General features: G+C 40.9%; 1 protein-coding gene and 4 non-coding genes across 6 annotated transcripts; 4 read left to right on the forward strand and 1 right to left on the reverse strand.

Moving 5' to 3' along the window:
• Window positions 1–312: 312 nt before the first annotated feature.
• On the forward strand, window positions 313–7,407 carry LOC121639545 (eukaryotic initiation factor 4A-I). Of its 2 annotated transcripts, none has more exons than XM_041984860.1 (11): window positions 313–409; window positions 1,615–1,657; window positions 2,171–2,303; window positions 2,379–2,518; window positions 2,648–2,816; window positions 3,739–3,848; window positions 3,949–4,092; window positions 4,812–4,949; window positions 5,024–5,113; window positions 5,502–5,581; window positions 6,456–7,407. In XM_041984860.1, exons 1-11 carry the CDS (start codon window positions 387–389, stop codon window positions 6,598–6,600), a joined length of 1,215 nt encoding a protein of 404 aa, XP_041840794.1. In that variant the 5' UTR covers window positions 313–386; the 3' UTR covers window positions 6,601–7,407. The 2 variants fall into 2 exon arrangements, with proteins under 2 accessions (XP_041840794.1, XP_041840795.1); XM_041984861.1 differs by lacking the exon at window positions 313–409 and adding an exon at window positions 881–906.
• Window positions 3,461–3,600, forward strand: LOC121640891. Its single transcript, XR_006010620.1, has one exon. It is a non-coding gene; the product is annotated as a small nucleolar RNA SNORD10 (small nucleolar RNA).
• LOC121640892 lies at window positions 6,150–6,289 on the forward strand. The gene has a single exon (XR_006010621.1). It is a non-coding gene; the product is annotated as a small nucleolar RNA SNORD10 (small nucleolar RNA).
• A 1,805-nt stretch (window positions 7,408–9,212) lies between the features above and the next one.
• Window positions 9,213–9,294, forward strand: trnas-uga. The gene has a single exon. It is a non-coding gene; the product is annotated as a tRNA-Ser (tRNA).
• A 412-nt stretch (window positions 9,295–9,706) lies between these two features.
• Window positions 9,707–9,780, reverse strand: trnat-agu. The gene has a single exon. It is a non-coding gene; the product is annotated as a tRNA-Thr (tRNA).
• Window positions 9,781–15,756: the final 5,976 nt, after the last annotated feature.

The raw sequence follows: 15,756 nt of genomic DNA on the forward strand, positions 1-15,756 counted from the left end.
TTATGGTGTAACTGGAGGATTGGGATGACATAGATGATCTGATGGTATCTATCTATCTATCTATCTATCTATCTATCTATCTATCTATCTATCTATCTATCTATCTATCTATCTATCTATCTATCTATCTATCTATCTATCTATCTATCTATCTATCTATCTATCTATCTATCTATCGTGTATTAAGAGGTCCAGACTTCTGTTTCTTTAAAGGAAAAATGAAACAAGCTCCGCCCTTCTGTCGAATGCGTAATGCAATATCAACCAATCATCAACGACCTAGGCGGGGTCACAGCTGAATGACGGCTATTTTCTCCAATGACAATGCCTGCTGATCTGTTCAGCGTATAAAAGACTTTCCTGCCACTATTTCTTTCTTTGGAATAATGTCGGCTGAATATGATAACAGGTGAGTTCATGTACAGCTGCTGCCGCTGTGAAAACCAACATTTTAACCTGCAATTAAATCTGTATACGTCGGGATATGAGAGATTGTTAGTGAAAGACGTTTTGAGGAAACGGACATTAAGTGGGCCGTCTTGCTATTTCTGAACCGGACCAGCGGTTAGGCCCGTTTGTCCCTCAACCGTTCAAGAATAAAAAGCTCAAAAAGCCTTAAACCCAAATGTCTGATCTGATATTAGTATGAATCTTAGGAGCTTTACGAACGGTAATCTGTAGGTTTATTTCACGGGTGGAATGATGGCGGCTGTTTATCCGGAACATGACTGGGTGAAATGAACCGGCAGCCGGCGCCTTGAACAGCACGTGAGCAAGCCGGGCCTTCTCTGGTTGTGGACTTTAATCTCTATTGGTTCCGATCTAGTCGAAAAGACTGCTAGTTTGGATCAGAGAAAACCCACACCCGGTCGTATCGTTTGAGACTCGTCGAGCAATGGTAAAACCGTGACACTTTTACTTCCTTTATAAGGGCACATGGCCACCGGCAGTACGAGCTACAGTAATGGCGGCGGCCCCTCGCTGGCCCCCCTTCTTCCTTTTCGTTTTTCTTTCTCGTGTGTGTGTTTTTTCTTTCTCTCATCCCCATATTACAGCTTGTAGATGTTGGTAATTCTACAACGGTGTTGTTTAATTTTTTTTAAACTGTTAAACTGCCTCGTTACTCGCTGTTTCCTCTATAAAGCGAACAGAAGGCCTGAGCTGTGGGAGCTAACTAAGCTAACTGCTAGCAGGCCGCGGCTACCTCAGTTAGCTCCTTTTTATTCTCCCGCTTTATGATAGAACAGCGTTATAAACACCCATCGGCTCGTTCAAGTTTATGCAAAACGGGCTGAAATGATTCTCTGCTCAGTCTTTGGTAGTTTTGTCGTGGCTTTTACGTGTTTTCTTTTTCGTGTCCTGATTGGAGAAAGGACCGTCTTTAATGAGCTGAACTTAAGAGAAATGGCGGATTCGGGAGTTGGCTCAACAACATGTGGATTAAATTTAATACAGTTCACTGAGATGTACACACACATTTACGCCAAAATCTGTTATTTATTTAGCGCATTATTTTCTGGGCTGATTGGACCTGGAATGTCCAGTGGTATGCTGATGTGGCATGGAAAAATGTGGCTTTCATGGAATACTGACAAACTGTTTTGTCTTTCCCAGAGACAATGGCCCAGAGGGCATGGAGCCAGATGGCATCATTGAGGTGAGTTCACTTTACCTTTTCAGCCAAGTTAATGCTCATTATTTCTTAGTCTTTGGGGAAACCTTTGTTATAGCTGACAATAATTGGTTAGATTTGGATTTTGGATAGTTTGTGTTTACCCCCCCCCCCCCCCCTCCCCCTCCCCCGCCGGCACACACACAACCACCACAAAAAAGTTTCAAATTTCCAACTTGTTTTAACTTGGAGGTGATTGTCATTATCTATCAGAGTATCAGGTGTAAACAAATGATTCTAAGCTTTTCCCAGAAACATATGTAAAGAGAAGGTCTCAGGAATGTACTTTTTTGGTGCCTCTCAGGGTTTTTTTGTTTTTTTTAAAACCATGTCACAAAATGTTCTGGAAACCTATTGGTTAGTTACCACCATCTTCTGGTGTCAGAGGTGAACTACCAGCTAGATGTCATTGACTGACTTGAATATCAGTGTGTCCGATGTAAAGAGCAAAGCCAACATTAGGCTCTCTGACTTGGTTCTGTCACTTTCACTCTGCAGAGCAACTGGAACCAGATCGTGGACAGTTTTGATGAGATGAACTTGCGTGAGACTCTGCTCAGGGGAATTTATGCCTATGGTTTTGAGAAGCCTTCTGCTATCCAGCAAAGAGCCATTATCCCTTGTATCAAGGGTAAGTAAGAGAACCATGGGTAAGTCCTGAAGGAAGACCTGAAGTTCCTCCTGTCATTAATATTTTTCTTGTCAGGCTACGATGTGATTGCTCAGGCCCAGTCTGGTACTGGGAAGACCGCCACCTTTGCCATTTCCATCCTGCAGCAGATTGATGTGGAGCTAAAAGGCACTCAGGCTTTGGTTCTTGCTCCCACCAGGGAACTGGCCCAGCAGGTAGGATCGCATTATGGCATGATGGTGTCAGAGCTCAGTCTGACACATTTATCATTCACGGCTGATTGTGGCTATGGTTACAGTACTTCAATTAAACTCAATATTTTTCCTGTCATTGCTTCCTCTAAGATTCAGAAGGTGGTTCTGGCTCTGGGCGACTATATGGGCGCAAGCTGCTATGCTTGCATTGGAGGCACCAACATCCGCAGCGAGGTCCAGAAGCTGCAGGCTGAGGCCCCTCACATCGTGGTGGGGACCCCCGGACGAGTCTTTGACATGTTGACTCGCAAAAACCTTGGTAAGTTCAAATCAAACTTTATTTATAAAGCGCTTTTCATGCTATAGGCAATGCAGTGCTTTATATGCTTAAAACATTAATGCATATTTCTGTTCATGCATATTAAAAATAAAACTTTACAAATGTCCAAGTAGAATTACAAAGCAATAAAACATTCATTAAAATCTTTCACATGGTTGCACACACACATTTACACACTCACACATTCTGTACAAACATGACTCTGATTTCCATCTCCAAACTGGATGTTTGTATAAAATACTAAGTGATAAAACATCTGGTCTGATGCTGCTGTGAGGAAACAATATCATGGTGATCCATCCTTACCAGGAGCCAGTCCACCATGTCTAACAGCGTCAACTCATGTTTGATACTGAGACACTACTGTCCACCACCTCTAGGTGGACCTGTGGGCTAGATGGCTCTTAGTCTGTGGTCTGAAGATTGAAACCAGTAGTCTCTTACAACAAAAGGACAGGATGTGAGCAGCAACGTCTGCTTTCAGACACCCAGACTGATACACTGTCAACCTGTCTGTTTACACTCATGTATCGTCTGGGGTTTAGTCTGACAAATCTGTTGGTCCAGGTTTACTGTAACTGATCAAACTGATCTGTGTGTGTCAGGCGTGGTAGAACTGGTCTGTATGGTGATGAGATCCATGCGTGTCAACTGACTCTCAGACCTCCTGCTGTGGTGGTCATCTGGTCAACGTTCTGCTGACTGGGTTTTTCCACACAGCAGGAATTCTGAGGAATGATCTTGCATCCATGGTTCTGAGTACAGTACCAGGACTAGCACTTGAACTGGGTTTGGTTTATGACTGCAACAGAAGAAAACCAGTTCGGTCCAGTTAGTTTACTGTCTTGCATGATTAGTTTAGGGAAACGAGAAACTTCCTGACTTGATTATGGTTTTCCAGCTTCCAAGTACATCAAGATGTTTGTGCTGGACGAAGCCGACGAGATGCTGAGTCGAGGATTCAAGGACCAGATCTACGAGATCTTCCAGAAACTGTCGAGCAGCACACAGGTAATCTTGAAGCTCAGACTTCTCTATAAAGGGGTGTGTTTTTATTGGGAGCAGTAAAAAGTAGCTTGGTCCTGGTACTAGTCTTTTTTCTGGTCTTCAGGTTGTCCTTCTGTCAGCCACCATGCCAGCTGATGTTCTGGAGGTCACCAAGAAGTTCATGCGAGAACCAATCCGAATCCTGGTCAAGAAGGAGGAGCTGACCCTGGAGGGTATCCGTCAGTTCTACATCAATGTAGAGAAAGAGGTGAAGTCCAGTTAATCAGATTAAATGGATCAATAGTCGTTACACTTGACAAACCCTGCACTCCTGAGCACTTTTTATATCATCACCAGTGTCTGAGGAACAGCAGTGCGTAACTCTGTGGGGTAAATTCTGACGGATAGCTTACCCTTTAGGTCAGGGATCTCCAACTCCGGTCCTTGTGAGCTACTGTCCTGCAGGTTTTGGATTCTACCCTGATGCAACACACCTGACTCAAATCAGGCTTGTACAGAGGTGTGTTGTAGTAGGAGACATCTGAAACCTGACTGAAACCCCTTTAGGTGATCTACAGCAGTTTTCCAGGCATTTATATATGCTGTCCAGCTACAAATTGTAGTGTTTATTCAAAGACTCCATGGTAAATCCACAATGAGTCATCCATGATAAAATCATTATTCATTATTTTTTCATAATAATAAAAAACAATTACTACTATGTTAAGAGACCTCTATTTTGACCTGGATGTTTATGATGGAACCGCTACCTGTCAAACTGTCCACCAGTCAGTTTAAGTTGATGTAACGTCCAATCAGGAGCAGCCAAAGATCAACAAGTGAGCAAAGTGTCCTGAAAATTGAACGTTGACTGGGATTAAAATGGTTGAGCTTCTACATGCAGTTTAATAAAGGTTCAATAAGTCAGATGTTGGACAAAACATGTAACTAAATGAAGGTCTGACCACTGATCCATCCGTCCTACAGGAGTGGAAACTGGACACTCTCTGTGACTTGTATGAGACCCTGACCATCACCCAGGCAGTCATCTTCATCAACACCAGGAGGAAAGTGGACTGGCTGACGGAGAAGATGCATGCCAGAGACTTCACCGTTTCTGCTCTGGTGAGGAGACGTTCTGACAGCCCCGCTGGGTCTGCAGGTGGTTTCTGGTCTGAACTGCTCTGTTTGTCTTCCAGCATGGAGACATGGACCAGAAGGAGAGGGACCTGATCATGAGAGAGTTCCGCTCTGGTTCCAGTCGTGTCCTGATCACCACTGACCTGCTGGTAGGTTCATCTGGTATCTGCTGACTTCACGGATGATTGACATAAATCCACACAAGACTGGGAACTGGTCAAACTGGAACCCTTTGGTTCCAGTTTGGATGTTCTGTGGTCCAAGGTTCCCTCTCCTACCATCTGCTGTGTTGGTAAAGGACTGAATGTTCCTTGGAAGAGAAACTTACTGCCCTCCACTGTAGTCTGGTTGAAGTTCTGGACTCACAACTAAATGGCAGCTCACACTTGATAATGATGAAAAGTCAGATTTCCAGACTACGATTACACAGGACTCACCCAGAATAGCTCCCATCGTTTTAACTCTGAGTCTCACCTGTTCACCTGCTTCTAAGTCCATATCCTGGTTGTGTAACCCTGTGTGTATCTTTTTCTTCAGGCCAGAGGTATTGATGTTCAGCAGGTGTCCCTGGTCATTAACTATGACCTGCCGACCAACAGAGAAAACTACATCCACAGGTAAAGTTGGGACCGGTTCTTGTCTCACTGGGTCCTTTTTTATTATTCCCAAAAAAAACTTACACAGTCATTACAAAACTACAAATGTATAGAAAACCGTCACAATGATATAAAAGATAAAAGTGAGCTAAAAGTAGCACAGAACAGAAGTTGACTGCGTTCCAGCATAGACCACCAGTTTTCTCTTAAAGGTGGAAGAAAATGTTCTGAATTACCTTTTTTAAGATGGTCAAAAACACAAAAAAATGGGAAAAAGAGTCAAATTTTTGATTAATTTCAGTCCAGTTCTTACATAAGTTTCATTCTAAAGTCCACCTTTCTGTAGCAAGTCTGAGGTTCTTTAGGCACGTGAGAAAAGACTGGTTGCCATTTTTTTAACAATCTTGTGTAGCTCTCTAGCACTGTGCTACTGTTTGTGGATTATCTTCAATCCACTGAAACAAAATACAAGGTTAAGCTAGTAAGAGTAGTTTTGTTAGAGAATACTGTGTGGGATGAAGATGACTTTCTGGTGGACAAACCCAAGAAACTGGTCTGTGTGGCCAGTCAGGAGTGGTAGAACTGGTCTGTATGGTGATGAGATCCATGCGTGTCAGCTGACTCTCAGACCTCCTGCTGTGGTGGTCATCTGGTCAACGTTCTGCTGACTGGGTTTTTCCACACAGCAGGAATTCTGAGGAATGATCTTGCATCCATGGTTCTGAGTACAGTAGCAGGACTAGCACTTGAACCGGGTTTGGTTTATGACTGCAACCGAAGAAAACCAGTTTGGTCCAGTTAGGAGTTCGGACAGTTGGCACACGTGGAATGAAGACTGAAACTAATTGTGTGGTCTTCCTCTAAAACATGTTTGGTTTTTTTTTTTTTACACCAGGATTGGTCGAGGAGGCCGTTTTGGGAGGAAGGGCGTAGCCATCAACATGGTGACGGAGGATGACAAACGGACCCTGAGGGACATCGAGACGTTCTACAACACCACCGTCGAGGAGATGCCCATGAACGTGGCTGATCTGATCTAGAAGATTCCTCATGTCCTGATTGTTTTAGAAGTAAAATCTTGTTTCTCAGCTGAATTCCTCCATGACTGTACCTTTTACATCCAAACATCTTGGCGTGTTTTTAGCCTGTCTTGAAAGGAGAACTTCATGGACTGGTTCTGGTTTCATAGCAGCGGTTGAATCTCAACTCCAGCCGCCTCCACATTTTAACAGAATATTGATTTAAATTTTTAGAGCCGTCACTAAACTGCAGAAGGCTAATACCACAATGATGCTAACAGACGAGACGGTATCACTCCAGTATTTCAGTTCTAGGACTGATCCAATAAATACCAGTATGATAAATCCACGAACCACTGGTTAACCAGTTTCACCTCCAAGGCTTTTTTTTTTTTTTTTTTTTTTTTTCCCTTACCAACACATTTGTTTTTTTTGAGTCACTTTTTGGGGGGTGGGGGGGATGGGGTGACTGACCAGAACGGACCAAATTACAGCTGATTACAAACTCCATGTCACCAAACGCGCTGAGCTCATTATTAAAATAGTTTCATCATGGGGTGTAAGGTGTTTTTTTTTTTTTTTTTTTTTTTTTTTTTTTTTTTTCTCCTTTCTTTCTTCTGCCTCTAAATGACTATGAATTGTTAACCTTTTTTGAGACGCTGTTTCAAGTTTTCTACATTGGATTCTGTAAAGTATTTATTTTAATGGTCTTACAAATAAAAAGGTTTCTCCATTTAACAGTAAACTGGTCTGAGTTGACTGGGATGGAAACTAAAACGAGTTCATCTTTAGCAACTCAACCACAGCATCGTTCACCAGACTCGTAAACATTGTGATGTCTGGTTTTTTATTTTAGATTTAATTAAACTTTTAGATAACATGAACCATTTGGAATTTCATGGGGAAAGTAAAGATTCAGCTGTTCTGTCTCACTTAAACTTTTTTTTATGTACAAATTTAAATTTTTTGTGTAAAATGAATACGTTTTTGTGAAAGTTTCACATTTCTTCTTCAATGACTTGCCATGTATGTTTACATCTGTGTATGTATATACATGTATGTGTCTATGTATGTGTGTATACATATATATATATATATATATATATATAGGGGCAAAAAAGTATTTGGCAGCCACCAAATGTGCAAATTATCCCACTTAAAAAGATGAGAGGTCTTTCATTTTCATCACAGGTACACTTCAACTGTGAGAGACGCTGTGAAAAAACAAATCCAGGAAATCCATTGTATGATTTTTAAACAATTTATTTGTAAATTCTTGTGTAAAACAAGCGTTTGGCACCTACAAAAAAGCAAGAATTCTGGCCCTCGCAGACCTGTTACTTATTTAAGAAGCTCTTCTATCCTCCACTCATTACCTGTATTAATGGCATCTGCTTGAACTTATCTGTATAGAAGACACCTGTCCACACCTTCAAACAGTCAGACCTCTATCACCATGGCCTAGAACTGTCCAAGGACACTGGGGACAAAAATGTTGACACGCTCAAGGCTGGGATCAGCCAGTTTACAATAGGCAAGCAGCTTGGTGAGAAGAGAGCAACTGTTAGGGGAATTATTAAAAAATTGAAGAAATACAAGATCACTGACAGGCTCCCTCGACCTGGAGCCCCATGCAAGATCGAATGATCTTGAGAACGGTGAGGAATCAGCCCAGAACTACATGGGTGATGCTGGTCAATGACCTGGAGAGGGCTGGAGCTAGAGTCACAAAGGTCACTGTTGGTAACTAAAATCATGAAACTCAGAAGGGTCCCATGCTTAAGCCAGCATATGTCCAGGCCCGTCTAAAGTTTGCCAGTGACCATCTGGATGATCCAGAGGAGGACTGGGAGAAGGTCATGTGGTCAGATGAGACAAAAATAGAACTTTTGGTATAAACCCCACTTGCCATGTTTGGAGGGGGAAGAATACTGAGTTGTGTCGGTTGCATCCCAAGAACACCATACCCACTGGAAACATTATGCTTTGGGGCTGCTTTTCTGCAAAGGGGACAGGGTAGTGGGGCCATGTATGGTGTGATTTTGGGCAAAAACATCCTTCCGCCAATGAGAGCATTGAAAATTAAATGTGGCTGCGTCTTCCAGCATGACAATGATCCCAAACACACCGCAACTAGGGAGTGGCTCCATAAGAAGCATGTCAAGGTCCTGGAGTGGCCTAGCCAGTCTCCAGACCTCAACCCACTAGAAAGTGTGTTAGCCAGTAGTAATCCTGACTACCTGAACGGACTCACCTGACAATAACAACTGAAGTTGGATCTATTACGTAAGAAAGATATAAAAGAGGGAACAAGTTATCCTCTTGCCAGAAAGGGACAGAACAAGAGTCAAGAAAGCTCACAGTATAGGTAGGATGCAAGGTGGATGTGGAATTAGCCGACGATAGGGTGCGCATAGTTCGTCTTTCAAATAAATGGATGACCTACCTACTTAAATGGAGCATAAATGAAGCCTATCACTAATAAGTCGTAAACTTACACTTACATACTGACATATGACGTTTAAATCATACAACTCTGCGGTATGCGTTCAGACAGCGAAAAACAACAGATAAGTCATAGCACACCACCAAAGATTTACTTGAAAAATGGCGGGAAAACGGTTATTCATACGGCTGCGATGGCCGAGTGGTTAAGGCGTTGGACTTGAAATCCAATGGGATCTTCCCGCGCAGGTTCGAACCCTGCTCGCAGCGTTTTTATACTTTTTTTTTTTTTTTTTACAATATAAACTTAAGGACACAAAATATATTCTAAAGATTTTTTTTTAAAATAAAAGACAGCAATGAACTAGTACTGGGCACAGTACACTAATTGAGCATAAGAACACTATTTTTTTGTTTTCAATTTGTCATTTTATCTAGTGGCCACTGAGCTGCTGTCAGTCAATCATTTCTGCATGTGTAACCCGACCCACTCACTCTCCACTCCCTGATCACACCACATTTTCCACTCCAAACCTTGCAGTTCAAGCATTTGGCAATGGGTGGAGTTACACTATATATATATATACAACTTTCTGAAGTCAAAGTGTGACTTCAGACTGTAAATCTTGTAACAAAACTAGCTAAATACATCAAATTGTCATCATGCACAGCTGTCTATAAAAGGCACCGCTGGGATTCGAACCCAGGATCTCCTGTTTACTAGACAGGCGCTTTAACCAACTAAGCCACGGCGCCGCCGGTACGAGAGGGGGTCACGTGACAATATAATACAGCTACCCACTACTCAGCTACAGTCTCCGCCTCTGAAGCCTCAAAACTCCAGCAGCTGGGAGAGGGAGGAGTGCAGTGACAGAACTGAGAGCGAACGGGTCACTGCTGCGAGGACATTGGTCCACATATGTGAACACAGTGGATTGATGCGCTCTCACGAGGGTGATTCTCTGCTTGTACATACTGTGTTATTCCCTCGCAATGCAGAAATGCCTCCTCGTGATGTGTGTTTTAACTCACGGGTACTAATTTATTGCAAGCCAAAGTGGTCAAAATTCGCCACTTTATTGGTGCATTTGTAATAAAACGGCGTTAAATACGCCGTTTTGTGGTCAAAAACGGCGTTAAAAGCGTCGTTTTATGTGGCAAAAACGGCGTATTTTACGCCGTTTCTTAAAGCTTCGGTTAACGCCGAAAAATACGACGTTTTTGGTGGTCATTAAACGCCGCTTTTTGCGGCGTTCAATGAACGCGCGAAAAAAGCGCTGTTTTGTCGCACTTTAACGCGCGTTAAAAACGGCGTTTTGTGCAACTAAAACGCGCTTAAAAGGCGCCGTTTTGTTGTATTAGAATTATCCCAGCCCCTTTTTTGTACAGCCAGTAAAATTGAACCGTGATCATCCAGTCAGTAAAGAATAAGAGCAGACCACTCCAGTTCATCACTGATCTCTGCTGAAGGATCGTCTGCATTGTTCCAGTAACCCTGTGGTCTGCTTGTGTGCTTACATCTCCAGTCATATTCAAATGCACTGCCAGGATATCCATTCAGATATTGATCAAATCTTATTAATCCCACAACATGTAAATTTGTGTGTTACTATAACTCAACTACAGGAGAAAAAAGAGGGACAAAAGCAGATTAAAAAAAATACAAACATTAAATACAAATGCAATAGAATGAAAACTATATACCACAGTAACTGGCGTTCTATGTATAAGCACACACAGTATGCATTATGGAGTGCTGTTCTTCTTTAAGTACAATATACTATAGTAAATATATTAGAAAATACGCTTTATTATCTATAATATTAAATATAGACGTTATTAATTTAGTCTGTCTCATTGCAATCAATAGGTTGGTGCTCAGTGTGTGGTTTCAGACAATAATGCATGTATGTCGACATCTGTGAAGAAAGAATTCTCTTTCTTTCTTTCTTTCTTTCTTTCTTTTTATTCAGAAAAGATAAAACAGATTTGATCAATATCTGAATCTATATCCTGGCAGTGCATTTGAATATGGTTGGAGATGTAAGTACACAAGCAGACCACAGGGTTACTGGATCAATGCAGACGATCCTTCAGCAGAGATCAGTGATGAACTGGAGTGGTCTGCTCTTATTCTTTACTGATTGGATGATCACGGTTCAATTTTACTGGCTGTACAAAAAAGGGGCTGGGATAATTCTAATACAACAAAACGGCGCTTATTACGCGCGTTTTAGTTGCACAAAACGCCGTTTTTAACGCGCGTTAAAGTGCGACAAAAAAGCGGCGTTTAATGACCACCATAAACGTCGTATTTTTCGGCGTTAACCGAAGCTTTAAGAAACGGCGTATTTTACGCCGTTTTTGCCACACAAAACGACGCTTTTAACGCCATTTTTGACCACAAAACGGCGTATTTAACGCCGTTTTATTACAAACACGCCAATAAAGTGGCGAATTTTGACCACTTTGGCTTGCCACACTAATTTACTCGCTCATATCACGTACTCGCGCGCCTTTTGGAACTGAAAAAACGCCATACTTGTGCCATAGTCATATTTGTCAAGGAAATGTAGCCTTCTGGCAACAAACAGCATGTCTGTTTATTTGTCGTCACTGAGATGGCCAACACCAGTAGCACCAATAGAGAGCAACGATGAGCCCAGTGACACACGATTCTGGTGTTTTGGATAAGGTACAAGGTTTTAATATCATCCCTAATCATGATGCAGAAAAGCAGTTATATTGTGAAGCATTTGAAAGATGGTAATATTACTTTTTGTATCACAACTGTGGACCAACAACGAGCATGTTTGGTTATGAATAGATGAATAAATCATGGTTGTAACAGTTCACTGTGCTGAGATAAAGTCAATGATCAGATGATAACGCATCTCTCAGATCTAAAAGTCTGTTATCTGAGGCCATGAGATGTTTGGGATCTTTTTGCTGTTTCTGTGTTCTGAATCCTGACTGAAACTGTCCATAGTGAACAACAACTTCACTCAAGAATTTTTAAAATTAATTTAAGTTGGTTAGTTTCAACTGGATCAGAACCTGGAAATGTTTTAAAACCATCCTTCAGAATCATGTTGTTGTTCAGACTTCTGCCTCATGATGCATAAAAGAATGCTGTCAGGGTGAAACATTCCCTTTTTCTGGTTTAAATATAGCCTACTATTTTCTATCGTTTATCACTTCTCTGAAAATAGAAATCTCCTGTGTGTAATGTTCTTTTTCCATGAGTAACTTCCTGTTGCTTATCATCCCAAATACCAGGCAGGGTTCTTCCAGCTTCCCCCTCTCTCTTTCCACATTCCCACTTTCTTTGGAATGAATTTCACACTGTCATGTTTGCAGAGTTTGAAAAACCACACCTTTGTTAACTCAGCTTCAACCCCTTTTACAGCTTACTTTTTCTTTTTCAAATAAAATAAATATGACAGGCTATCATGTATTTGGAGCAAACCAGCTAAGTTGTCCGGTGAACAACCATTTCTGTTGATGTTAGCTAATGAGGCTAACAGATACAGTTGTTCAGGATAACTGTTGACTTCAGCTAAAGAGGCTGACACCCTTTAGTTGTTTTGCTGGACAACTGTGAATGTGAACTTGGCTAACAGGTAGCTTATGATTGTACAACTGACAACTGTACCTCTTATCTTACTAAGGAACTGATATTTTTTTTTACATTTACTGCATTATGCTGTGCTTCCTAACTCAGAGGAGTACAGCAGGGACGATCCTCGAGGCCAGTGGTTCCCAACCTGGGGTCCGGAACCCCCAAGGGGGTCCCCCAAAAAGCACAGGGGGTCCCAGAGGTTGAACACTCAGAGCCATTGTGATTACTGTCCATATATTGTCCCTATTTTAAGAAAAAAGTAAGGTTATATGTTGTTATTTTAACATAGGCTTTATGGAAGGACAGGACTCAGCCAGAATACATTATTTATGGTGAGAATCTCACTTTTGAAAGGATAAAACCAAGCATGGTTTCAGCATGGGGTTCCATGGCTTTTTAGTATTTGCATGAAGGGGGTCCCCAAGGAAAATAGGTTGGGAACCACTGCTCCAGGCCACACAACCAGGGCAATCAAGGTCTGTATGGAGGATCACCACATCAAGAGTCTGTTACGGCCAGTTCTATCTCCAGATCTGAACCCTGTTGAAAAGCTCTGGAATGACATCAAAAGGAAGATGGATGGTAAAAACCCATCAAGCAAAGCTAAGCAGTTAGATTTCTTTTTTTTTTTCTTTTTCTTTTTTTTTTCTTTTGTAGAAAGAGTGATAGAGAGTTAATCAACGGCAGTTTGAGCAGTGGTCTCTTATGTTTTTCCTGGAGCTGTAATAACACACACACACACACATATATATAGATATATACAGTTAATTAATATTGCAGTTAATATTGTCTGTGTGATTTTCATATTTATCAGATTCATTCTGCAAACCACATTGGACGGTCGGTTTTGGTCCACGGGCCATATGTTTGGCTGTAAGGTGACATCGGCTTTGATTACAGACCATCTCTGACCAGGGTCTCCTCATGTTGGTGAACTTCAGATGGCTTCCTCTCTTGGTATGGGCTGCTTTAAAGATCCCAGACTGAATAAAGCTGAGAAATGGTGATGTGGACTGGGTTGAGTTAGCATTCAGCCTCCACCCAGTATGATTGCATAACAACGTTGTCTGGGAGATAAATAAACTGAAGTCAGCTGAGGAAGGTGTTGAAGGTTTTCACAGAGCCACTTTTAAGCCCATCTTTACATCTGAGAGGCTCTGCCTCTCTGAAACGCTCATTTTATACCCAGTCATGTTAGTGACCGGTTGATTCATTCACAGTTTTATCCTTAAACCTGTGAATGAATCAATAAGTTAATGTGATCCATCTAATTCTACCAGGCAACTGCGTGCCATGAGCTCAGCATAGAAACAAACACCTCTGGATGGAGACAAATTGCCCAGAGAAGTGAGTGGGTGGTTCAAACCAAATTTCCATTCACAGCCTTTTATGGAATCTGTGGAGTCCTTGGGGTTAGGGGAGTTGGCAGCAGTGGACAAACAGCTCAGTGATCAGATCGTACTTAAAAGATGACTCAGAATTCCTGTTGGTTTAAAGACCACGGCACAGGTTCACAACAAGCCACCTCCTCTACAGACACAATCCACTTCATAGTAGGCCACTTACTATCCACTTAAAACAATATGATCCGCATCAGTCGTATAATAACCAAACCAGGGGTGTCAAAACAATTTATTGTTGTTTAAAGTCACATGGTAAATAGACAGAACACAAACTGCTGGATGTCTAGTATCCTCATTTGTTTCTGGGTCTTGTTCTTCCTCATTAAAATTTAAACAAGGCATCACACTGTATGATGCCATGCTGTTATGTAGCTGACCCATCCAGCTGATACCCACTTACCAGGTAAGGGCACAGTTTGCTTGGAAATGCAACAGAGATCCGGGTTTACCGAACTAAACCGTAATGTAACAACACAGACCCATTGATGGAAACGGGTCTTTAGAGTTTGCCTCCTGTTGGAGGACCTTTAGGTCAAGTTCATCCAGCCTCTGGAAAAACAATAGAGCAGACAATCATCAGGAGCATACAGGAAGATAAACTGAGAAAACTATGAAGGAGTATTTATAAACATAATTAGCTGTTGGTGATTAATAATGTGTTCCAACTGTTTCGTAATTCTGAGTACTTGAAAGGAGGTGACGTCATTACTAGGAAAAAATTCTTGTTTGGTATTCTTGCTGTGCTGCATCAGCAAACAACCGACTTAATAGACCTCCAACATAGTTAATTAGTGAGTATCTACAATTATGCTGCATAAACATCACAGCATAACATTACGTTAATATATAGATAAATTTATATGTCTATGATCAAAATGTGACGTTACATTACATTAGTTACACTACACTTTAAATTGACATTACGTTACATAATATTTGCATGTAAATGAAAAAACTGTTAACATTACATTACCTTTAAAGGTCCCATACTACGCAAAATTCACTTTCTAAAGGTTTTCTAACCGTCATATGTGCCCTTTAAATAGCATTACGTTACATTATATTAGTTTACATTTACATCAAAATACATTACATTATGCTCCATAACTTTACATACTATTAACATGACATTGATACTAGTAACATTACATTACTTTTAAATAACATAAGATGATGTCACCTTAGTTACCATTTACATCAAATTGCATTGCATTACACTCCATTACATTAGATACTGACATCCTTACATAATATTTACATTTACATTACTTCAAAAATGCATTTCATTACATAGTAATACCATTACACAATGTAACTTCACACTCAGTTTACATAAAATGACATTACATTATATTTACATGAAATTACAATGCACTGAAATTACATTAATATAACATTACGTAACAATAACATCACATCAACACAAAACTGCATTTACATTTACATTAACATTAACATTACATTTACTTAAAATTACATTTCTTTTTCATTACATTTACATAAAATGACATTGCCCAAAATGTCTAAAAAATCTCTAAAGTTAGGATAATGTTGTCAGATTCAGATCTTGAAATGATCTTTCTTGCTTTTATCTCATATCGTATTGATTATTGTAATTATGTTTTTACTTGTTTAAATAAGGCGACTCTCAACAGAGTGTGCAGAACTCTGCTGCCAGACCATTGACAGGTATGCCCAGAACATCCC

This window comes from Melanotaenia boesemani, chromosome 5, assembly GCF_017639745.1.
Source record: "Melanotaenia boesemani isolate fMelBoe1 chromosome 5, fMelBoe1.pri, whole genome shotgun sequence".
Lineage (NCBI taxonomy): Eukaryota > Metazoa > Chordata > Actinopteri > Atheriniformes > Melanotaeniidae > Melanotaenia > Melanotaenia boesemani.

Excerpts from the sequence above, each read along its gene's own strand:
- LOC121639545 (XM_041984860.1), top strand. The coding sequence starts at position 387 with ATGTCGGCTGAATATGATAACAG. Across the intron at positions 2,304-2,378 it reads CATTATCCCTTGTATCAAGG|GCTACGATGTGATTGCTCAG; the intron begins GTAAGTAAGAGA and ends TTTTCTTGTCAG. Across the intron at positions 4,093-4,811 it reads ACATCAATGTAGAGAAAGAG|GAGTGGAAACTGGACACTCT; the intron begins GTGAAGTCCAGT and ends TCCGTCCTACAG.